The sequence below is a fragment of the Limanda limanda genome, chromosome 4, assembly GCF_963576545.1.
Source record: "Limanda limanda chromosome 4, fLimLim1.1, whole genome shotgun sequence".
In the NCBI taxonomy this organism is placed as follows: domain Eukaryota; kingdom Metazoa; phylum Chordata; class Actinopteri; order Pleuronectiformes; family Pleuronectidae; genus Limanda; species Limanda limanda.
Window position 1 is genome coordinate 11673308 of NC_083639.1, and position 25031 is coordinate 11698338.

Consider the following 25031-nt stretch of genomic DNA (forward strand, 5'->3'; position numbering starts at 1 on the left):
TACATTTTGGAACAGATTGGGATCGTCAGAGACCATTGTCTGATTCCATGTCCAGACAGGAAACTGGTACTGTACTGCTGCACTGTTTTGTAAATTGGATATTGTTTCTGATTTGATGACATTGTACAGTGTGATACCTCCTGTCGTGAGAGCCTATTAAAAGGTGTTTTTCAGATTTTTCTTGCGTATCCATGTCTGTTTTGTTTGAGTTGAAAAAGTAACATTGCTTTTAATTATGTATCTTTTCATGTTGATATTTCTCTGTTTCAAGAATAGGTTTGCCACATCTGTTATATTAGTTTACTTAGTGAGATTTTTTTAAATGTCATGTCTTCTTTACTTATACTGTCTCTGGGGGTTTAAATATATAACTATTTAAGATTATTTAATTTACTCAACAGTGGTTATTAATTCTGATTGCCTGTAATCCCTCAGAAGGCTTAAATAGAAAAAGACTACAAATGAATGCATCTAACATAAGATTGAAAAGTAGAAAATAAATATAAGATAAATACACTAATAAATGAGATGTGTGAGTACAATAAAACAAAATCGGATTCAATGTTTTTTTATGAATGTACATCCGCGTGTTATTAAGACAAAATAATATTTTTATATTTAATAGCTAAACTTAAATTCAACCTCTTCGCGTTTCCGCCAGAACAATTCTCCAGGCCATGCGGGGGCGCCGTCTCGTCTGCGAGACTTTCCGGTCCAGCGGCTCCGTTGCCTACGTCACCACATTTCAGCGAGTGAGATGTGACGTCGTGTCAAACTTGGTGGTCTCCAGAAACAGCGGCAGACGCAGGTAAGAAGATGAATGAGGAGTTTCTGGGGCCGGCTCGTTCTGCAGCTTTACAGAGCACCGGAGAGACGCCAGCGGACAGACACACGCTGCTGTAGCGGCAGCAGGCGGTAGAAGAGCCGGGTTGATGTATCACACGTATGTGTGTCCCCCCCCCCCCCCCCCTTCTGATGCTCAAATCTGTGTCCAGGTGCAAAATGAGGGAAGCGGCTCTCCTGCTCGCATCGTCCGTGTTCCTGTGTCTCCTCCTGGGCCTCAGCCAAGCAGCCAGACAGGGGCAGGACATCCGATGTGGAGGTTTGTGTGTCTGTAGCTGCAACTCACACAGAGGTGTGTGTGTGTGTGTACAGTCTATGGTGTGTACACACACACACACACACACACACACACACACACACGTTTGTACTTCTATCTTAATGAGGACCCTCATTGGCATAATGCAATACCAAGCCCCTTACCCTAACCATCCAAACTAAATGCCTAACCCTTAACCTGACCTAATTCTAACCCTAACACCAAGTTTTAACCCCCAAACAATCCCTTAAATGTGGAGTCACAAAGTGAGGACCGGCTTAAATGTCCTCACTTTCCCAAAAAGTCCTCACCTTGTTGGTTGTACGCTCAAACGGGTCCTCACAAAGATAGCTGTACAAGAGCACACACACAGAGATCTGTCCTGACCAGGTGTGTCCTCCTCTGTCCTCTCAGCCTGCCGGGCTCTAGTGGATGAGATGGAGTGGGCCATCTCACAGGTAGACCCAAAGAAGATGATCCAGACCGGATCGTTCAGGATCAACCCGGACGGCAGCCAGTCCATCAGAGAGGTGAGGGAGCAGCCATGTTGTGACCTCATGTTGTGTCCAACACACTGCAGACTGCTGCTGTACACACAGAATTAGGTTTTGATTAGGATCCGATGTACTTTGGTCACAGTGAGTACAATGATCTATAGCCAGTTGTAACTTCTGTGTCATATCGCAATACCTTTTGTGTATTGTCTGTAACACTTGTCAAAGAATATGAAATGGGAAACATTGCTTTCCAAAAATGTATTAACTCACATTCTGTTTAAATGTTTTACTGAACTTACTTTAGTTGCGGTTTGTGCTTCCACAACCTTCAGCTTATGCACTCGAGAACCGTGACTGATTTAATTAAACAAGGAGGATTTGTCAGAAAATATACTTGTAGGTGAGATGAGGAAAAAAGAAAATGTATCAGAAATGTAACTTAGTTTTCCTGATTGTGTGTGGTGGAGGAACTTTAACCACTGCCTAGCTCTACAGTTGTGGTAGCTGTGATCACAGTCATGTACATGCAAGTTCTCATCCCACTTGGAAGTACTGTAGTGGTCAACATTTATCTGAACATAGCTTCTTATATATATAATATTACATCTCAAACCAAAGAGCTTTGTCTTGTCCACAATCTGCCACGAAACATTATTTTGTCTTTTATAATCATCCTACCATAGGTCTTAATTTTACAATATGAAATATTATAATACAAACTTTAAACGATGATCAATATAACATGAAAGGGATATTACATAAATAGACTTCTTCAAGTAAATAGAGTATAATATTTCGTTTTACGCTCATTTTAGGGAAAGAAACACCAACATATTTGCATAGATAAATAAAACATTACCAAAACATGTTGATTTAATGCAAACCCAGAGAGAGGCTATAACTGATATGATTTCAGGATGGTCATTTAAAAGTGTCATACCGCTCACAAGGTACCTCTGACGTAAATATACTTGGAAATGTCAAAAATAAGAAACACTAAATATCCTGTTTGTGGTAGTTTGACTGTGTTGACAGACATTTCTCTTTCATTCAGAGGTTTTCACCTTTGTTGCCACTAGGTCCCTCTAGCCCGCTCAGAGGGAAACCTCCTGGAGCTGATGGAGAATGTGTGTGAAAGGATGGAGGACTACGGAGAGCACACGGATTCTTCAACCAACAGGAAGTCCTACATTAGGATCAAGTCTAGGAGCGGTGAGCCCATGGACCTCTCAGAAGCCACGCTGGATTCAAGAGTTACATCCAGTTTAAAGTTCGCAGTGAGTATAGTTTTTAGTTAGCTAGACACAGTTTGCTGTGTCAGTTTTACATCATTGGGCTTAGATGGCCTTGAATCTATTTTACAATATTTGTGTGCATCATTCCCTCATATGTGTTTTCTTTATACAGTGAGCCCAATTTAGCCCATCTAAGCCCAATTTACATCATTGTGTGCATCATTCCCTCATATGTGTTTTCTTTATAAAGTGAGTTTTTCCCTTCTAACTGTTCATTGTGACTGATTTCTGCAGTGTGAAACAGTCGCTGAGCAGAATGAAGATGAAATCATTGAATTCTTCGCTCATGAGACAGAAAATGTTAAAGACAAACTCTGCAGCAAGAGGACAGGTAGCTTTTCAGTTCATTATCATCCTATCACACCCTTCAGTTATGAGGACCTTCTGCAGTGACTGTATTTGAATCATTTGTTTTCTGTCCCTGGTGCTCTGCAGATCTCTGCGATCACGCTCTGAAAATGGCCCATGACGAACTTTGATGTCACCAAGCCATGACTGCCGTCTCTCCTCAGCTGAAATAGAGACACTGGGTGCTGTGATGTTTTCAGTGGTCACTGGTTCACACATTGGCAGTGACATGGCATGACAAGATGTGTACAAATCCTGTAAAATAATCCACATCCACATTAAAACATAAAGTATTTTTCCTGTAACCATAGAGAATTCAAGGACCACTTAGCCAATTTTTTACCCACATCTCTTTTAGACCATAGACGATACCTATCCACTTCCTCCCACTATCCAGAAATGAGGCCAAAATGTTCCTCGCATGGACGATCTTGTCACGTGATCACTCGATCAAACATGATTTTTAAGACAAGTACATAGAGATTAGGTTTAAAATGTTTGAGTGGTCCTTCATTCTATATTCATGCCCATGGGAAAAAATGTTTTTGATGCTGATAGTCACTGACAACACAAGTGTTGTATGAGTCAAGAAAGAAAAAATTAAGAGCACAAATAATAAGGTTTATGATTTCAGATTTTAGTTTAACTGTTCTGCAGATGTGAGACTGTGCCTACTTTGGAGAACAAATATTTCCCAAGTGTCGCACTTGTAAAATGGCCAATCCTTCTTATTCATTAGAAGAACCTCAGTGTTGATGATGTTGTGAAATTAAATATAATCAATTAACTGATCATATATTTCCAATAGAGAAATCGGCTGCCAAAGATTTACTGCAAGTTTTAAGAGAAATTTATGAAAGAAAAAGTACTGAAAACTGTCTGGGGATAAATCTGTTCTCTCTCATGCTGCTCTTTAAATCATAAGAAACATTTAAACAAAATCGTCATTCGTAGCTTCTGAAGATGAAATGATTTCTTATTTTCTCTAAACCAGCTTCTATTATGATACTTAATGGGTTTCTTTTTACTTCTGACCAACCAATGTTAAGTTTTCTTAAGTCTAGTAAACTCTTATGTTATTTCAGTAGTGGTTTATCATCCACAATCTGATCATCAGGTCATTATTAAGAATCATTCTGTACTGTCAAAGTGAAAAGAGCCGGAGTAATATTCGGTATTGTTAATTTCCCAGTGTTTGAAAAAATTAACTTGCTGTGTCATGAACTTTCTCTTGAAATTTCCTTTTTTATAAATAAATTTTGTACATTTCTGCATCTGTTGTGTCTTAAATCAATTGAAATGTATTTGTATACATCAAAATGAGCCTTCCATCTAAACTTCAATCATAAATCTCTTCAATCATAACTTAGTGTCACTAAATATTACATATAGTTTATTCTACACACATCCATACCAAGGAGACATCATTCAAGGGCTTCGATGCCTCGGTGAATCTAACAGGATAAGGTCAGCGACTCTCGACAACACTTGATGTATATCTACAGAATGATTTGAAACAAAGGATGGATCTGAACTGAGCTCAGAGCTGTTCAAGCTGCCTCGGTGAATCTAACAGGATAAGGTCAGCGACTCTCGACAACACTTGATGTATATCTACAGAATGATTTGAAACAAAGGATGGATCTGAACTGAGCTCAGAGCTGTTCAAGCTGCTTAAAGATTCTTCCTGATTCTCTCATTTAAGGTAATTGATGCCGAATTAGGCTCGACTTCAATCCAGTTCACTTTTCCCACCAGCCATGGGGATATTTAATGGGCGTTTTGAGTTACGACATGAAAGATTAGAATTGTTTGTGTGTTCTAAGCTTAGGCACATTTTGTCTAAACTTGTGACTTAGATGGAGCTCAGTTCACATTTTATGAACAATTAATGCAGAAAATCAGTTAATTCCAAAGGGTTAACATTCTTGTTATTGCCACTGTATAACCTGAAGTGAACTACACGTTTGGCTGTGAAATATCTAGACCCAGTTTTGATATCATGCATGAATGTGTTTCTACGTAATATTCACAGATTTCAAAGTATTTTCCATCCTTTCTATTAAACCAAAATGACCTAAGATGATAACTATTATTTGACATCATTTTAGGACACACAAACTTCACAGCATTTCGTTGATGCACACATTTTTATTTATTTTAAATAAATAACAATGGTTGTTTTTGCCAGATTTGTCACCACACTATGAGATCACTGCAAATATTTCAATATTTTATAGTATTCATTTTCATATTCTCATGACTGCATTTATATAACATGAGCAATGGCACATAAACACAGTTTTTTTTTAACAAAACAACTTGGCATTCAGGAACATTTTTATAGAGGTGGTTGTGAATATTTCTCCTCTGTCAAATCCCTACATTTCTATCATGTTGACTGCATCACAGATCAGCAAATATATAAAAAACATGACATTACATTGAAAAAACAACTTTTCATTAAAAAAGTAGGTAAATGTCTTTTATTTAGCTATTTTTTATTTAAATTTTTTGAACAGTCTTGTTAAACACACCGAGCCACTTTCCTTTTTTCTTGGCTTGTGTTACTAGCTCACTTAGCTACACTACAGCTGTACAGTGTCGGCCTGTGTGAGCTCTGAAGGGGGGGAACCCTCCTCCTCTACTTCTTTCTGCTCCATTTCTGTTACTTTCATGGCTTTAACTGTTATATTTTCCACCTCAGCAGTGTATTCCCCACTCAGAGATAATTCTGTTTTGTCTCCCTTGATGAGCTCTTCCTCTCCCTCGTCATCCTCTGCAGTCTCGTCTTTTACTTCACTGGAGCAGCATCGCTCCTCTTCAGCCATGGGAAACTCTTTTTCACTCTCTGTCTTGCTTTCTGTCACGGCATCAGGTGTCATTTCCTCAATTTCATCCTCTTCTGCTACAATAATCGTATCTCCAGAGCTGTGGCTGCTGTTGCTGCTGCAGGAAAGTGTGTCTTCTTCAACGCGCATGCTTGACTCGTCATGACGGGGGTCCTGCTCTATATCCTCAAAACTTCCTGTTGAAACATTTTCAAAGACGATCATCCCAGAGTTCATATCAAACACCATATCTACGCAACTTAAATCTCCCCCGGTGCTCTCTGGATCCCAATGCTCACTCACTTCCTCCTCTTCATTCTCAGAGTCAGGGGCCGTATGTTTCCGAATGCGATTTACCGCATCCCACAGGGACTTGGGATATTGGAGCGCTTTATGGGGTTGGTCAAAGGAAACATCTTCACATCCATAATCAGGATGGGTAAAAGTGAGGGAAGCCTGATTTCGGGACGATTCTTTGACAGAGGACGATGGAAGCTGAAGGGATTCCTCACACGAGTCCAACTGAAGAGGAGGTGAAACAGTTACAGGGATGCCAACATCAGCAGTATCAGGATTTAGAGCTGACTCCACTTCCAGAAGAGGCTCAGGTTCTGTGTTGGACTGGTGTGATGTATGTGTTACATGGGGAAGCTCTGAGGGTGAGAGCACATCCAGAGGTGACTGAGACCCCTTGCAGTCTGAAGGTTCAGTTCCAGCTTCAACATCTTGCAACATTTCAATTTCAGCTTGAGTCTGATCGTCTGTAGCATTTTCTTGGGATATTGATGGTTCCTCATCCACATCTATTTGTAATGTCTCTTCAGTCATCAGACTCATCACACAAGAAATGCTCGTACATTGTTGCTGCATAATTTTTTCTTCTATTTGAGTTTCACCCTCAGTCATAATGTCTTGGAGTATTTCCGATGTCTGTACTGAGAGATCTGTATCTTCACCGTTATCTTTTAGTGGTTGCTCTGCAGTCATATAACTCTCTGTTCCATATGAAGCATCCTCTTGACCAACACTATCAGATAGTTGTGGCAAAATCTCAACTTCCTCTTGATTTTTACTGGCTGTCATGTTTTCTTGCGATATTGTCATTTCCAAAATGTCTGCTGGATCCTCACTGGCTTTTTCTTGTTGTTGCTCTTCAGTCACATGACTTTCTGTAATACAAACACATTCGTCTGCTTCTACACGTAGAAATTCTTGCTGCAAAATGTTGACCTCTGTAGTATTATGTCTGGATATTTCAAGACACTGTTCCAAAGGGTCTGTCATTTCCCTACCGGCTTCTTTTGCTTCTTTTGACGGGTCATCAGTGCTGTTGCTCTCTTCGATACAAGGAGCTTTGTGTGGTTGCTCATATTCAAGTGGTTGCTGGTCCTTAAGATCTTCGGGGTCACTCATCTCATCGTTTACTTTCTGTGATGTGTCACCCTCCTCATCCTGATCCTGATCAGGAGGAGCAGGAATTGGGGAATGACATTTAAGGGGAGTGGGGCTTGGAGAAGATTTGGTAGATGCAGGGGGTAGAGGAGATGGCTGCTGCAATAATGCAGCAGAAAGGGATGAGGTTTTGGGATGAGGAACAAGGTTTTCAGTGGTATGGAATGCAGCCAACTGAGGATTGAGACCTTCCTCTGTGGATGACTGTGAGATATGTGAGAGAGAAGTTAGGTTTGGGTGTGATAGCAAACAAGAATTAGGAAGATCTTTGCATGGACTGAAACACTGAGAGAGATATTGAGACGGGTCATTTTCAACCAGTGGATTTTCTGCCTGACTTTGCTCAGTTGTACCGTCTTCATGAGTTTGTTTAAAAAGACTGTCCTCAGCCATTTCAGCCTCCTGTGAATTTTTGATGACAGTTTCAAGTTGAGACTCAGTGTCCCTCTCCTCAGACATATCAGACACCTGCTCCGGAAGTCCTGCACAATGCTTCCCATCTTCATTTTGCACCATATCCTCCTCTTTGTCACTCTCTTTCAAATGAACAGTATCCTCAATCTGATCCATTTCTAGGTTATTCTGGGACCGTTCCTCATCTTTTGTGTCCTGTAGGAGTTGTTCAGTTGCATCATGAATGTCATTTGTTAGTTTAGAAGGTTCAACCTTCTCATCACACTTCTCAACACACGAGTCAAGGAGAGATGTAGCATCTTGTTGTTCCTCAGTGATGGAGTCGTGTAGAGGGATACCTAGGATCCTTTCAGCTCGCTCCTGCAAGGTTTCGCTTTCAGAAATGGAAGATGAAGACACAGAGGTGTCACCTCCTCCATCAGGTTCCTTCTTCTCCTCAGAATCTGACTCTAGTTCAATCTCAGCCCTGTCATTCATCTGCAAGGGGTTTGGAAGCACATCCTGATTCAGCTGAGTATTTGACTCAGTCGAGGTGATCGACTGACCATCGAGTGGACTGTCTTCAGATTGTCCTGTGGAGCTTAAATAGTGAACATGATCTTTTTTCGGTGATGGAATCAGCTCCATTTTGACAACGACATACGTTGTGTCGATGACGAGTAGACCCTTACTGTCCTCAGACTGGGTGTCTTCCTTGATGTCTAGTCTTCTTACTTCGACATTGATTGGATGAACTGGAGCACATTCTCCTAGGTTGTATGAATCATGTGATTCTACTTCCTCACTGTTTGCTTTCAAAACTGACGAAGAACTTTCAGTTTCAGCCCTGCTTGTGAAACTTGGCTCCCTCCACAGAGGATATTTAACGGACACAGGGTGCACTGGCTGAGTTACGTGGCTCCCAAATGTAGAATTTGCATCGTTCAAGTTATTATTGTCTCCTGTCTCTATTTTCTTTGATAGATTATCGCTAACCATCTCACTTTCTATGCAGGTAGATGTCGTCTTATGTTTGGCTTGGACATTTCTCTCATCAGAAGTTTTTGACTGCTCTGTGAGTGTTGGAACTCTGAAGTCTACTTCATCTGCAAGCTTTTGTGTTAGATAAAAATCACCATTGTCCCTTGGATCTTTCAAACCTTCTCCAAATCCTGTGCTTTGAATGTTTGCTTGGGAAGTGCAAAGTGGCAAAGATGGGGTTTCTGTGGCGCTAGCAATTCTGGAAACCAGGCAGAATATGGTCAACCCGCCTGTCTTTTTATTTAATCTGAACTTTCTTCCTTCAATGACCTTTGAGGATATTTGCTCATTTGTCTTTGAGTCCTGAACTGCTTGTATCAATTGTGGCTGCTGCAGAGATGGCATACACTCACGTTGCATGTGTGTACTCTGGACAGCATCTGGTCCTGGTCCTCTGTGTCCGAGTCCTTCCAGCTCTGCACAGATTTCATTCACATCTGTTTTTTTAAAGTCCTCTTTCCCTACCCTCCTCTTATCCTGCACATCTACACATGCATCCTGCTTTCTAAGAGTGGGCTGTGACCAGTAGCGTTGTTTCTTCCCTTCCTGCCCATAGCCGGTGTCACAATGGTGGATTACAGGTGAGCTTTTATGAGGGCTGTTATAGGGAGGAGGAGCAATATATCCAGGAGGTTGGCTAAACATCCTTCTTTGGTAGCCTGTCTTCTCTTTACTCTCCAACACTAGGCTTGTGTCAGGGGCAGGAGCTTGTAGTGGATAATAGGTCGGAGATTGCTGTCGGCCTCCTCTGTCCCACGCTCCGGATTCACTGATGCCAGCAGATTGTCTGACTTGTTGCAGCACTGCGACCTGAGGATCTGTCCCACTCCTCCTCTCTGGAGCCCTGCTGCTCTCCACCAGGACATGAGAAGTGCCCCTCAATTCTGCCTCTCTGTGTCTCCTCCTCGGGAGTGAATGGCTGTACCGAGCTGCCCAGGCCTCTAGCTCACGGTAGCTGCTGTCGCTTCTCTTAGTGGACACTTCCCTGTTGTAGCGAACAGGATTAGAGGGCTCCCACCTCCTCTGCCATCCCTCCCTCAGAAATCCCCCCTCGTATTCCCTCGCCGCTCGTTGAGCTGCTGTCCATTCTCTGCTTCTGGCTTCATGTTGCTGATACTCTCCCGGGCCCTGGTGCTGCCGGGTATGACGATCCGGAATATAAGGAAAGTGGGAAGAAGTTGGGGCAGATAGCTCTTGGTCCGTCCAGTTGGTGTAGTCCTGTAGACCCCCTCCTGTTCTTGATCCTGGGACAGTCCAGTAACCGGACTCCCTGCCTTGATCCTGCTGTGCTCCATAGTAAAATGGAGAATGGGTTGCCTGATGTCTTTCATGATAGCTGTGAATAAAATGGTGGAAAAAATAAATGCATTTATTCAAAATTATCAAATGTCATTTTAGCTCTCTTCATAAAAATACTGAAGAAATGTTTGTGTAAAATAATTAGTTTACTCTGGTATCACTTTACTCCATCTGATATTTAACGAGTCAAAATAATGTGTTCTACAGTTTAGACAATAATAACATCAACGTGGAACTGTAGTCGCAGATATTCCAAATGTTGGCAAGTAAGACACCTTGACATTATATTGAAAATACTTCCATAGCAAGTTAAGTATCAATAGTGGAGGTTACAATCCAGTATAAAGTTTGTATTTATATTTGTAGAAGCAATGGAAAAAATAGACAACTTTTATTATCTAACAAATATCTGAAAGAAGCAGTTTTCATAGCACAAAACTCACTTATGTGTACAATTTCTCCCAGGAACAGTCCCAAATTTAGCATACAGAGGTGATTGTCCCTGATGCTCAGGCCAGAACTCCATCATTCGGTCTGATACAGAGATCTAAAGTAGTGAAAAGAAAATCGTATTATATTTTATTATATATTAATTATAAATCCAAATCTAACTACAGATGTAAAGAATATATTATATATAAACATGAGCACATCAAAGGTTTAATTAAAATGTTACACTAATTAAACAAAAATGACATTTAAAAGAAGTAAATACATAAAGGGATAGATGCACACACGCAACACGTACCTTTTAGCTGCTGTTTTCAGATTATTGTCCTCTGTGCTCATGAGGTCTAATGAAGTCAAACAGGACAAAGGTTTAAAAGGATGATGGTTTATATCCCCCACCCACTTTATACACACACACCCTATTGCTAAGCCCATCCTCCGTTCTTTTAGCCAACATCCCCAGTTTAAATAGCACAGAGGAATTTTGAATCATGTTTTTAGAGATACTTTCTTAAACTCCATCCTTCCCATCTAAAGTAAAAGCAAAATGTATCAAACTAATTAACCATATAAAACGTGTATTTAGTTATAAAATAGACTGTCAAATTTAAGAAGCAGTTAACTCATGTTTTTGACAGTAAACCTTTTTTTGACTAATTTCATCGGAATTCAATGTAATATTTTTATAATAGGATATTTCATACCTGAATATTTCACTAAGTTACTGCTCACATAGCAACACAAACTACTCTTCGTCAAGTAATTTATAATCAAAAAACTCATTATAAACTTGTAAATAATATTTAAATTGTAAATTATCATTGTTTGGATGTGTTCTTCTAAACCAGCTGGTCAACATCACAACCATTTTCCAGCAACCCAGTTTTCCATAACTTCACCGAAATGACAGTGAATATCAACAATACCATTGATCTACACTGTGCGTGGCACTCGCGTGGGCGGTGCAGGGCGTGATGGCAGGCAGACGCTCCATGGTGATAGGGATCTGTTGTTTTGTCGGGTGAATTGTAGCACAGGGAGAGACGGGCAGCGGACGGGTTGTCTCCCTTTCTTTGAAACTCTCCAGCGTGACAAACGGGCTTTCCTTTTCTGAACAGAAAGTCTGTACATCAGCAGAGAGCAGGAGAGAGGGGATAAAGTGCGTACAGACAGCAGGGACGACAATATGTTGATGTTGCCAGAATAGCTGGAGGGCATGGGATGAACCGTGTTTTTGGTTTTATATATCGTAATACAAAATGCTGAATGAATGTGTTGAATATTAATGACTCATGTACCAGTTTTTTTTATCATATATCAAGTATAGTCTTGTTTTTTTATGATTAGGATGGAATAAATTAACTGTCACAAGTCTTTCGAAATCTCAGTTTTTTTTCTGTATTGCATGAAACTTTAAGAAACACCTTCAGAATAAAGTCTGCTGTGCAACTGCACAGTACTTTAGAATTACAACATAGAATGAATAGATGAGTGTTAAAATAAGGAAAAGGAAATCTCCAATCAGGTGATTCTGAGCAGATCAGAGAAGCTGTAACTGTTCCCTGAATAAACAAATCTGTAGTGCTCATGCCAGTCATAACCAGCACTGAACTTTCATTCTCAATCATTCTCAAGAGAACAAGTGTCGTGGAATGTTTGTTATTTTAGCTTTGCTGCGACAACATCTATACCTCTACAAAACATTTTACTTCATACACATTTTGAAGACAAAATCATCACAATGCTTAAGAACATCAATCAGTAGAGTGCAAATCTCCACCAAGAATTACAATCAACCTGCACCAAATTGCACACACTCATTGAAACCAGTCAACTAAATATAATATAATTCTTCCCAAAAAACACCCCATTTCACAATGTAAAAGAAAATTAAAATGAATGTTCTGGATCCACCCCTTTGTTCGCATCTTCCTTAAGATCTATTGGGATTCTTTCTTGGCCCATGTTCTTCCAGCAAGTTTAATGGAAATCTGTTTTGTAGTTCTTGCTGAGTCCTACAGACAAACAAACAGACAGCCGCAAAAACATAACATAACTCAAATATTTGAGTTAATTTAACTAAATTTTCTAATTTAATTTAACTAAATTTTCTTAATTAATATACCTAAATTTTCTAAATTAGTTGAGTTATTTGAGTTAATTTAACTCAAATATTTGAGCTGAGTTAATTCAATTTCCCAATTTAATTTAACTCAAATATTTGAGTCAATTTAACTCAATCTTTAATTATTATTATTTAACTCAATTTTTTGAGTTATTTTTACTCAAATTTTTAATTCAATTTAAGTTAATTTAACTAAATTTTCTAAATTAAGTTAATTCAAATATTTGAGTTACTTAAACTAAATTTTTTGAATTAATTTAACTAAATTTTCTGATTTAATTTCACTAAATTTTCTAAATTAATTTAACTGATTTTTTAAATTAATTTAACTCAATTTTGAAATAATTTAGCTCAAATATCTTAGTTAATTTAACTCGATTTTCCAAATTAATTTAACTCAAATATTTGAGATAATTTAACTCGATTGTTTGAGTTAATTTAACTCAATTTTCTAAATCAATTTAACTAAATTTTAACTTTGATTTAACTCAATTTTCTTAATCAATTTAACTTAATTTTTTAAATTAATTTAACATAGTTTAAATATTTTATTTTATTTTATTTTATTCTATATACTCTATTTTGAAAGTTTGAATTTCAACTAAAAACTACTTTCTGTCAAACTAATTACAAGTTTAAAAGTTTTTTTAAAATAAATACAACTTTTTGTCAAACTATGAATCAGTTAAAATGTTTATTCTACATAAATAATACTTCTTATGTTGAACTACTTATACATTTAAAAGTATGCTAAATACTAGTATAGACCAGTTTGAAGGTTTATTCCACCCAAATACATTTTTTTGTCAAACTTCTTATATAATTGCTGTGAAACTACTTATCATTTAAAAATAATCATTCTACTCAAATACCACTTGCTGACCATCGTCTTTTCATTTTAGATATTTCAAATCACACCAACACTGATGTCTGAGTGCCTGATGGTGGCAGTAGTGAGCTACCCAGAGGACTGAACGAGTGTGGGCCACGTGCACTACCCAATACGGCAGGCGCCTCTCGTGTGCACATACAGACAGTTTCAATGAAGGCTCAGGACTTTTATTTTAACATTGAACCATGAAGTTTCCGAGACAAGCTGCCAGAATACCGACCACTCCCGTCCCGACGCCCAGCTCGATGACGCGCTGTCCCCGCAGCCCTAACCTTTTTTACTGTTCATTAAAACGTTTATTTAGGTGTGTGCAAAATGCAAGGCTTTTAGTTTGAAAAGTAGCACAACCATACCCGTTTCCGGGTCAGGCAGCCTGTCAAACACCATGGCATATGTATTTCTGTTAAACCCTCAACAGTCTTAAATCATATCAATAAGGAGGAAAGTTATATAATTTTCTGATTTTATTACATTCACTTATAGTGCAGGTGTTATTTGGGGGAAATCTATAATCACTAATTAGGGCCCGAGCACTGAGAGGCACTGACAGACAGTGAGGCCCTATTGAAATTGTAAGGATTATTATTATTATTATTCAGGCAAATGAATTGGCTTTTTTCCTCAAACCGTGTAAACATTGAGGTACGGCGAAGGTTCATCCTTCGCCAAAGGAGACGATGTCATAACTCCACTGTCAGTGTTGGGAAGGATACTTTCAAAACGTATTCCGTTACAGAATACAGAATACATGCCCAAAAATGTAATCTGTAATGTATTACGTTACATCAACAAATCTGAGTAACGTATTGTGAATACTTGGATTACTTCGACATTGAATTGCATATTTTAAGTGTAGGAATGCGGCGTTCTTATAGTCAGTAGAGCAGCAGCAGTTTAAACTCTCTCTCCGCGCATGCGGCGGGCCAGCTGGATGTCTTTGGGCATGATTGTGACCCTCTTGGCGTGGATGTCTTTGAACAGGCCGACCAGGTGACAGCGGAGCTAATATGAATAAGGGTTACATCTCAAATGTTCATATAATGAAAAATGTGATCACTTGTCTATCAGTAGTTTTAGCTGTACATCAGATCCGGCTATTAGTTAACATAGTGGGTGACCTCATGTTTACTAATGTATTGAGTCTATGATAAAACGTCAGGATAAAGGAAACATGCCCATTGCTTTTCTTGAAGCCAAGATGGTTTTCAGATTTCTCGTTAAACCAAGATATTCAAACTACAGTTATAGAGAAATGCAAGAAGCCAGATGCTCACATCCTAGAAGCAACATCCATTGTGCTATAAAAATCACCATCGTCTATTATCAAAATACTTGATGAAAATATTTTGTCCATGAATTGTTCCAGCTGCAGGGAAACTTTGCATATTGCCCACTCTATCTAGAAAGTAACCTGGAGCTGATTATCTCCATGTTTTTACAAAAGGTAGGCAGCATATATATACACTGCTCAAAAAAATTAGAGGAACACTTTTTTATCAGGGTATGGCATGAATTCAATTGCACTTTTTTGATAATTATCTGGTCAGTTAAGTAGCAGAGGGGGTTGTTAATCAGTTTCAGCTGCATTGGTGTTGATGGAATTAACAACAGGTGCACTAGAGGGGCAACAATGAGACGACCCCCAAAATAGGAGTGGTTTTGCATGTGGAGGCCATTTCAAGTTTCTCCCTCTTGATCACTTCGACTGGTTTTCCAGTAGTGTTGGGTTTAGCTAGAGTCATTATCTCTACTGGGAGCATGAGGCGATTTCTTAACCCTACAGAAGTTGCACAGATTGTCCAACTCCTCCAGGATGGCACATCCATGCGTGCCGTTGCAAGGAGATGTGATGTGTCTCCCAGCATAATCTCCAGAACATGTAGGATAATCCAGGAGACAGGCATATACTCTAGGAGAGCTGGACAGGGCCGTAGAAGGTCCTCAACCCATCAGCAGGACCGATATCTGCTGCTTTGTGCAAGGAGGAACAGGTTGAGCACTGCCCGAGCCCTACAGAATGACCTCCAGCAGGCCACTGGTGTGAATGTCTCTGCCCAAACAGTCAGAAACAGACTTCATGAGGGTGGCCTCAGGGCGCAACGTCCTGTAGTGTGCCCTGTGCTCACTGCCCAGCACTGTGGAGCTCGATTGGCATTTGCTATAGAACACCAGAATTGGCATGTCCGCCACTGGCGCCCTGTGCTATTCACAGATGAGAGCAGGTTCACCCTGAGCACCTGTGATAGACGTGAAAGGGTCTGGAGAAGCCAAGGAGAACGCCATGCTGCCTGCAACATCGTTCAGCATGACCGGTTTGGTGGTGGGTCAGTGATGGTCTGGGGAGGCATATCCAAGGAGGGACGCACAGACCTCTACAGGCTAGAGAACGGCAGTCTTACTGCCATCAGGTACCGGGATGAAATCCTTTAACCCATGGTCAGACCCTACGCTGGTGCAGTAGGTCCTGGGTTCCTCCTGATGCACGATAATGCCCGGCCTCATGTGGCAAGGGTATGCAGGCAGTACCTGGAGGATGAAGAAATTGATGCAATTGAATGGCCCTCACGATCACCTGACCTAAACCCGATAGAACACCTCTGGGACATTATGTTTCGGTCCATCAGACGCCGCCAGGTTGCTCCTCAGACTTTACAGGAGCTCACTGATGCCCTTAGACAGATCTGGGAGGACATCCCACAAGACACCATCCGTTGTCTCATTAGGAGCATGCCGCGACATTGTCAGGCATGCATAAAAGGACGTGGGGGCCACACAAGATATTGAGAAGCATTTTGAGTTGCAGAAATTGAATTTTGGCAAAATGGACAAGCCTGCCACATCACTTTTTCACTATGATTTTCGGGGTGTCTATAAAATTGAGCCCTCTGTAGGCTGAAAACTTTTATTTCCATCAAAGATGTGGCATCCTTTTGTTCTTAAGACATTAAACTGTCCATATCAGTATAAATATCCAACATAATTTTTTTTCACAATGAGATCTGATGTGTTTTCAAAGTGTTCCTTTAATTTTTTTGAGCAGTGTATATATATATATATACATATGTAACCATATGTGAGGAGTTTGCAAGCATTTGCTTCTCTGCATCAATGCTGCGATTCAAAACACAGACACACACCATGTTTTCAAGGTTTATTTAAAAAAAGCTGCTGTCTTTTTGCCAGTTTTGTTTGGTAAAACAAAACCTGAGTGGAACACCACTTGGACATAACAATTTTTTCACACACACACACACATACTTCACATCAATGACAAGATGGATGAACAGGTGTATAAACTGTAGCGTACAGATATGTCAAATAAAGCTCTTCATCGTTTCAGCCGATCAGTCTTCATAGAACACAAGACGTTTCCAACACAGCCAGCTAAACTATATCATGTCCAGTCTGAATAGAAACAGACGAAACCATCCTCGTAATGCTGTCTCTATACGTCGGCTTGTGCTGGACGTCATCACATTTTCCTTAGTGGGGTGGAACAATAACAGATGGCTTCAGACACACTTTTACTCATTATACAAAAATTCTGCCTGGAACCGAGCACATATTAACCTCTGGATTATTTGAAGCTATTAAAAATAAATAATGCAATCATTCTTCTTTTTTCATTACACATATACCAGTAGTATTACATCCATAACAACCCCCTCTGCTCCCCCCCAGGCCTCAATATGTGCAAACTGCAAGAGTTTTAAAAAGGTAGCACTCAATACAAGGACCATGAAAAACAAAACAAACAAAACAGTAAAGTGTTTTATAGTGAGCACTTGATGCAAAGTACAGCAGATTTGAAACAGGTTTGATTTTAGGATTGAATTAGCTGACTGAACCCTCTTCGGGACAAAGGCAGGGTAACAAGGATCTAAGTTCTCAGTATAATTATAATTAAAGGGATATAAAACCAAAAGAAATGGTCGTCCTTTAAATCAAAGTAATATTTTGGGTTATAAATTACTATTCTAATCATATGTGGTGCTTTTTTAACACAAAGGTGCCATAAAATACTGAGCCATTTTGGGATGAAAATTATTTTGCCATAAAATAATATCTACTGCATGTTTCTCTTCCACAAACATTTTTTCTCTCTCACGGAAACTAAATGTTTGCAATAGTTAGGAACAAATAATTTGCTTTTTCACACAAGAAATAAGTGTGAGAACACTGGGTTAGCAACTCTTTATATAGACCACATATGTGTTGTTGTTTGGGTTTGACAAACCTTGGTCAAAGAGCATTGGAGCGATTTGAGGAGAGCCACTTGATTAAATGGCTCAGACAGATTTTTGATTGTTTCTTTCATTAAAATCAACCACAAAAAATATCTCCACATTGCAGCAAGTGCATCTGCAGGGAGACACGGATTTCCTCTTGTCGTGTCCTGGTGGGAATGAAAGGCGGTCAGCTTTGTTAAAGACCAAGTCCAAGTCCAAACAGATGCACACCATACACCCACACAGAAAACAAACGCCAGAGGAATGAATGACTAGAACTTTGATCCAAAAAGAATAATAATTAGAACAATGACTATGACGAACAGGATCAAAATGACCAGCATCTTTCTGTTCTTCTTCTGATACTGCTCCGCCTGCAAAGAACATGTTAAAATGTCAGATACTGTATTACAGTGGCTTTAAGTTTCATTACAGGATTACTTGTAAAAAAAAATTATGTACTAAAGTTTCAAGATATATATTTATGTGTTTTCAGCTGAAAAAGTCCCCCCCCCCCTAAGAAACTGTACATCAGGATTAAAAAGATTGAACTGCTTAAACCAGGGGTGTCCAATACCAAGGACTGGGCCACTCACGCCGCCACGCCCCCCTGCCCTGGAATGGACTGTTGACAGTCGCGTCGCTCAGAGCGGGGGGGCGTGGCGTGGTGGCGTTCTGAGGGACAGCTAGCAAGTCAGCAAAGCAATTCACTGCCAGACCACTAGGTGGAGTAACGTTTTTTGTCAAAGACAACCTTAGAGACACCTTCTTTGTGTGTGGCAGTCTTTGGGATTGTTTATTACTTTTTCTGGAGGACAAATTTGTCCCTGATCTTTCTACACAGCTTCGTACACTCGTCGACCTGCAAACCGACGTCAGCCGAGATCTCCTTACAGGAATTGCAGGTCATCTGCGTGTCCTTGTATTTAGTCAGTGACGGGTTATACAAGTGGTCATACTTTCAGATCTCTTCTGCCAAGTGCTCTTCTATTTGGTCCATATCCGTTCTTCTAAATCTTCCTTGGTTTCTGCCGGTATTATGGGGCATGAAACCGGAAATATGACTCTGGAAAGGATGTAGTTAGCGGACCAATCACAGCCTTACGGGCTGCGTGAGGCTTGTGTAGCTTTGTAGTATAGTTACAAAAATTGGTGAACGCACGCAAGCATGAAAGAAGGGGCACGCAAGGGCTCTTGCGTGCGTGTCTCTGAAAACGCAGAAGCATGCACCGGCCTCTCCCCTGTCGACAAAGCCTGGCCCCATAAAGCAAAACAAAGTGCTTTAAGTAAGTGCCATTTGAGCGCTATTAAATTTTGAGTTTAAAAAAAAAAAAAAAACTTTTTTTTTTATACATTATATTTTTAGACATTGATACGGGCCAATTAAAAACGGATTGCGGACCGCAGTTGGCCCGCGGGCCGTAGTTTGGACACCCCTGGCTTAAACCAAAAAAGTCAAAATGTCAGGTAAAACCCCAAAAGTGTGTAAGAGTGTTTTGTGTTTACCTTTTGTAGCTGTTTCAATCCGTCATCTGTTTTAACACAAGCCTGCTCCACGTTGAAATCGATTCTATCAAGCACGGTGCCCTATAAGAGAAATGGAGGAATTTTATTAATGGGGGATAATTTTTCATTTTAGTTGTAGATTATCTTTCTTTAAAGTGTAAGAACTTTGTAGAAAAACACTAACGAACACCACCTGTAGCTTTAATTTGACTTTAAGGTCGGTTTATTTCAAGTGTTTATCCCTTCAGGTACTTAATTAATTCAGATTCTCAGTTCGCCTCATGACGGTTTGAAATAAAAAAAATGTAAACATGAAATGGAATATTAATACGAAATTAAGTCGTTTGGTCCTTTTGTTAAAAACGACACATCTAAGGGAGAATAAAAACAGCTTCGCTTTGATGAATGGACTCGTTATTTTATTCTGCGTCAGAATCTCATTGTTTCTTCAAATACCTGTTCAACAACCATTCCTGCCAAGTCCCGGAAAATCTCATTCAGATCAGAGATGGACTGCACTATTTGTCTGATCTCCTTCTCTCGTTCTTCCACCATGACCGTGTTCTCCTCCATCAGCACCAGCTGGTCTTCTGTGAATCCCTGAAACAGAAGAAACAAAAGAATACAATTAGGTGATTTCATAGAAATACAAAGAACATTCCTACTTTAACACCACCTATCTGCCAGGGAAAAATTTAAAATACATACAAATTGTTAATTCCCCAGACATTCACTTTGTCTTTGAGTAGGGTTATCATGTTTATACTAACAATAACAGTAGTAAATATTTCAGTTTTTATTGGTCACAGGGAAAAGCCACAAAAACAACTCACCTTATCATACAGAGCTAAATCTTCATCCTCCTCCATTAAGGGTCCTGAGTCAAAAAAGTGCTTTGATCTCTCCTCACGATTCTTCATACCTGGTAGACAAAACAGCATAAAGATAGAAAAGCTATGGTGTGAGATAAGAGCCTGACATTACTACAAACATGTGGGTGGAGACATAAAGGAATGAGGATTTAAAACCAAGACAGGTCTAGGTTTTAAATCCTTCAGTGTTCTTTCAATTCTTTTGAGTTGAGTTCTTACGTTTTAGGTAACTGGACTGTGTGTATCTAAAATTGGTGGACAGCTCCTGTAGACTCTGTGCCAGAGACGACACCACGTTTCTCAATAGTCTCTCCTCCTGCTCGGTGCAGTGGCCGCAGCGAGTCTGCAAACCTGTCACAGCTCGCTGGCATCTGTGAAACATCTGCAGGAAAACAACATAGCGAGCAATTAGAAATAAACTATTTCTAATTCTTTACTCAATTGGAAAAATTGAGAGGACATTATGAATTATATATCATCCTTTACAAAGTGTCTCCAATTGAGTAACATTTAAAAAAGGTGTTAAAAATAAAATCTTTCAAGTTAAATTGCAGTATCTGAAAAACTAAACTGTGAAAATAATGTACCTGTGTGATCTCCTGTGTAGTGATTTCTATGGCATGCTCTTCTTCAGTACTGTCATCAAGTGTGGGACGGTTCATATGCTTGTCATGAAGTAAGGCCAGTTCCTTCATCTTCTGTCGAACTCGTGTGATTTCATATTGAATCTGAAAGGCAATGAGTTCACAACCAAGTTATGACATTGTGTTTAAAAACTTCTCAAAATGTGACCGGTTTGGTTGACTTTGAATATATATATATATATTTAAATACTTGTAGCAAGTAAAAGTCAATCAAACCAGTCATATTTTGAGAAACAATAAACTATATATTATATAGTTTACAATAAACAAAGATGCATCTATAAATGTATAATTTCATATTTACCTCATCAATTCCCTCTATCCATTTAGGAGGCAGTCTCTTTGTTACACCAATGGCAGCCTCAGGGTCCAGACTAATTCCTGACACCAGGGCCATGCGATCATCAGCCAACTAAAAAACACAAAAATAATCAAATTAAAACATTTAATATAATAACTCACCACAATAATGATGGCATACCATTGTACGAGTCTAAATTCGACCAAGAAGGGAAACAGCAGTACCTCATCAAGCTCCTAATGCGTTTGGCAGGGAGCAGAGTTGTTCCATCCCATAAAGAGCAAGGAAAAAGAGAGAAATAAAAGAAAGTGAGCCCTGGAAAATCGGAAGGGAATCCCAGATAAACTGTGTTTGCATCCACTCCCACCAACAATTTCATTACTTTGAGATAACAATAATTATTTCTGTTTATGGAAGAGATACATAAAGTCTGTCTGTTTACATATATTTTAAACCATTTTCACTTAATTTATAAAATCATCTTGAGGGTTTTTGATAAAAACAAAAATGTAGAAATTAAGAGTGTATGCAAAGTTACATCATAAATTGTCTATAAACTAATAACAAAATCATCCACCTTAGACAAATATTAGAGAAACAGTCAGAATGAAGACAGAGCAGAAACAGTTGAGTTTAAGTAACAAAAAAGGACACATTAAACCAAATATATATTTATAAGCGAAATGTAAAAGAACACTAAAACTTTATAGAGCTATGAGAATAATTTTTCCCTTAAGTTTATCTGGCAAAGAGCCTGTTGCCTTCTGATTAAACAGCAGCTTCATCAGTAATGATAGTGGTAGTGTTATAGTAGATGTGTTGCCTTTTTAACCCCTTTAACTCATCACAGTAAAATGAGAAGAAAGTGGCAAACTGATGGACGGCAAGTGACATAAAAAAACTGTCTAAAATATTTTAACTTTGATAACTATGAAACCTTGACTCTAAAAATACAGAAGTATTTGCTGATTCTTGTATAAATGATTTAGCTCTGTGACATTTGTGTTCTTCAACACAAATGGATGAAGCCTAAGACCAGGACATGAAAAAACATTGAATAATGATGACAACCAGGATTATATTATGCTGTGCACATCAATTTCCATATTAATATTTAGACATTAGCTTGTTTCTATTTGAGCTACCAACAGTGTTTAAAGTGTCCAGTGAGGAGAGGATGGTGTTTGATGCTTCCTTTTTCTTTAACACACTTTTAAGAATATACTTTTTAGGAGGCCACTGACGTCTAATAAGCTCTTGAGCAAAATGACGGAGTCTCTCTCTCTCTCTCCCTCCCTCATTTATTTACTTTACTCTCAATAGAAGAAAAGACGGTCCAGCATGAACCAACCATCACAAAATGTTCCAGGCTGTGGACGACCAGGCCACAGCATCGTTGCTGGTTTCTCATACTCTGAGGCTACTGGCTGATGTTGATGGTCCTGAGGTAAACCCCAACACACTCTATTAAGCTCTGCCATACACAGCATTAACAGACAGTGTATTTCAAAGAGCCACAACCACTTAAAGGTCCCCGCTCTGTAGGTTTGGCTGTGCTGATTTGTCTGTTTTATTGAAAGTTCAGCAGCAGAGAAAACCAAGTTTATAAGAGAAAAATATCAAGTGCAAATCTTGCATCCTCAGCTGATAGAGTACACCACCATATTCATGCATTCTTAGAGTAAATGTTAACAGCCGAGTGGCAATGCTCACAAAGACACACACACGCTAGCTGAACAGTGCAGGTGAACTCTAATGCAAACACCCTTGGTGGAGAGCTGTAAAAGGGAGCCAGTCAGGAGCTTTGCTGGGCAACTTATGTTTGATAGCTTTACATAGAGCAGCATTGAGTTTTACTTTTTACAGGGAAAGTGGGGTGACAAAGGCACCATTAGAGAGATAAGTCTAAGACGAAGACTATAGATATTTGCTGATTAAAAGCAGTTTCTAATTCAGCCTTTTTCAATTTGTGTTTGTCAAATATATATCGAATTACAGAAGTTAACTAGCTGCATTCTACTGAAGGGTTGGGCAGGATGACAAAATATGCCAGGTGATGAACTCTAAGCCAAAAGAGATGTTGACACAATTCATAATAACGCAGTGTCTCTCTCTCTATATATATTATCTGTTGGCAGGGTAACCAGGCGTGTTTGAAAGGCCCCGTCCAGAACTGGTAATAACATCCGCTCTGATGAATCCGAAACCTGGCATTAAAATGCGTCCTGAATGTGTCTCCTGTAACCACGTGTAATGTGTGTCTGTCTGTCGGCATCAGAGAGTCAGGAGGCAATGAATGAATATCGTGCAGCTGCAGTGAAGACTTCACCAATTTTAGAGAAGTATCAGTCATGATGTTGTGGTCAGTGTTGATATTTTGGTGACGGCCACAAACAAATCAGCATATGGGCACAGATAAAAGTAAAAATAGGTTCAGCTCATTATGTAAGTGTTGCAGCACAATGGAAACAAAGACTGCTTCAGCCAACATTTTTATCACAAAAACAATAAACAAGAGCAAAAAGCAAAAGCCTAATGTAATGAGTTTCGAGGCCTTTATCTACCAACTAAGATAATGAGGGATGTAAAATACTAGAATTATATACTTTATGTTTGCTGCATCAATGAAGCGAGAAACTGTGCGAGAAATCTTATCTATAAACGTCAGGGACATTATATGAACATATATATCAATATCACAGAAGGCAATTGCATACATTATGATACATTGTCTGTATTGTCCACTTCTATTCTAGTGGAACAATCTAACACAGGTCACAGCCACAATGTAATCTAGACTAGACCACAAAACACTTGATTCGTAGTGAGGAGCATAATATAAATATAAAAACATGCTTTACTTCATCAAAACCCAGTCAAAACTACATTTACAATATCTACTTCTTCCTCTATCCTTATTACTCTTCTTTTTCCTAATAAATTATAGCGATGCCGACTAAAACTGAACTAGAACCTCCCTTGTTTACATGTGATAGAGACATGGATTGAATGTAAATATGGCTGCACGCCCTCCTCCTCCATCCGCCCTGAGGTGAAGTGACGCGGCACACCAGCCTGTCTGAGACTACCTAGCAGCTACAGGCACACACAGCTGCTCCTAGCTAACCTGGAAGACTGGCTACATGCAAACACACACACACAGTAGAATGTCAAAACGATGCAGACCACTCACCGCAGCATTGCTACGTGTACTCAGACGGGGGTCGTATGTACTCACTTGCTCAGCCAATATTTGCCGGTTTTGGATTGCATTGTTCCGCATTAACAAGAAGGCATCGGTCAGACGCCGAGTGGCCATGACTGCCTTGCCTGAGATCTAAGTAAACTGTGCAAAAAGGCCGGCGAGGGGAGGGTTTATTAAATGTGTGTCCACAGCCGCCGAGAGCCGCTGCTAACGCACAGCTAGCTTTAGCCTTAGCTCTGCCTGCGAGGAGTGATGGAGAAAACTCGCCAAAACAGCGTCTACAGCGGACGGCAAACGACCTCAAGCACATTCATCCGCTAACCATCACTGGTACTTTAGTTCAAAGTAAGAGACATGGCCGCGGGTTTCTGCCTAGAGTCTGAATTTGGCGTCAGATTGGTGAAAGCTGCTCCGCTTCTCAAAGCTGCGGAAGAAGGAGGACATCAACACCTGCGTCAACAGCGTCTTCTTCTGCTACGTCTTCCGTCGCTGAGGCGGATTACCGCCACCTAGCGACAGAGGTCACACAGTGATCTGTAAAGTTGATGTTTA

The 25031-nt window shown here is 39.7% G+C and overlaps 2 protein-coding genes across 3 annotated transcripts; one reads left to right on the forward strand and one right to left on the reverse strand.

Moving 5' to 3' along the window:
* The first annotated feature begins 726 nt into the window (after positions 1-726).
* Positions 727-4513, forward strand: cnpy2 (canopy FGF signaling regulator 2). The gene is made up of 6 exons (XM_061069453.1): positions 727-808; positions 996-1102; positions 1514-1629; positions 2676-2873; positions 3126-3222; positions 3327-4513. Exons 2-6 carry the CDS (start codon positions 1003-1005, stop codon positions 3368-3370), a joined length of 555 nt encoding a protein of 184 aa, XP_060925436.1. The 5' UTR covers positions 727-808; positions 996-1002; the 3' UTR covers positions 3371-4513.
* Positions 4514-16860: 12347 nt separating this feature from the next.
* On the reverse strand, positions 16861-24912 carry stx16 (syntaxin 16). 2 transcript variants are annotated; one of them, XM_061069623.1, is made up of 8 exons: positions 24468-24912; positions 21278-21385; positions 20917-21057; positions 20549-20711; positions 20291-20379; positions 19914-20057; positions 19458-19538; positions 16861-18325 (listed from the first exon to the last, which is right to left on the reverse strand). In XM_061069623.1, the coding sequence occupies exons 1-8, from the start codon at positions 24591-24593 to the stop codon at positions 18224-18226; spliced, it is 954 nt and encodes a 317-aa protein (XP_060925606.1). In that variant the 5' UTR covers positions 24594-24912; the 3' UTR covers positions 16861-18223. The 2 variants fall into 2 exon arrangements, with proteins under 2 accessions (XP_060925606.1, XP_060925607.1); XM_061069624.1 differs by lacking the exon at positions 24468-24912 and adding an exon at positions 21499-21704.
* Between the last annotated feature and the right edge of the window lie 119 nt (positions 24913-25031).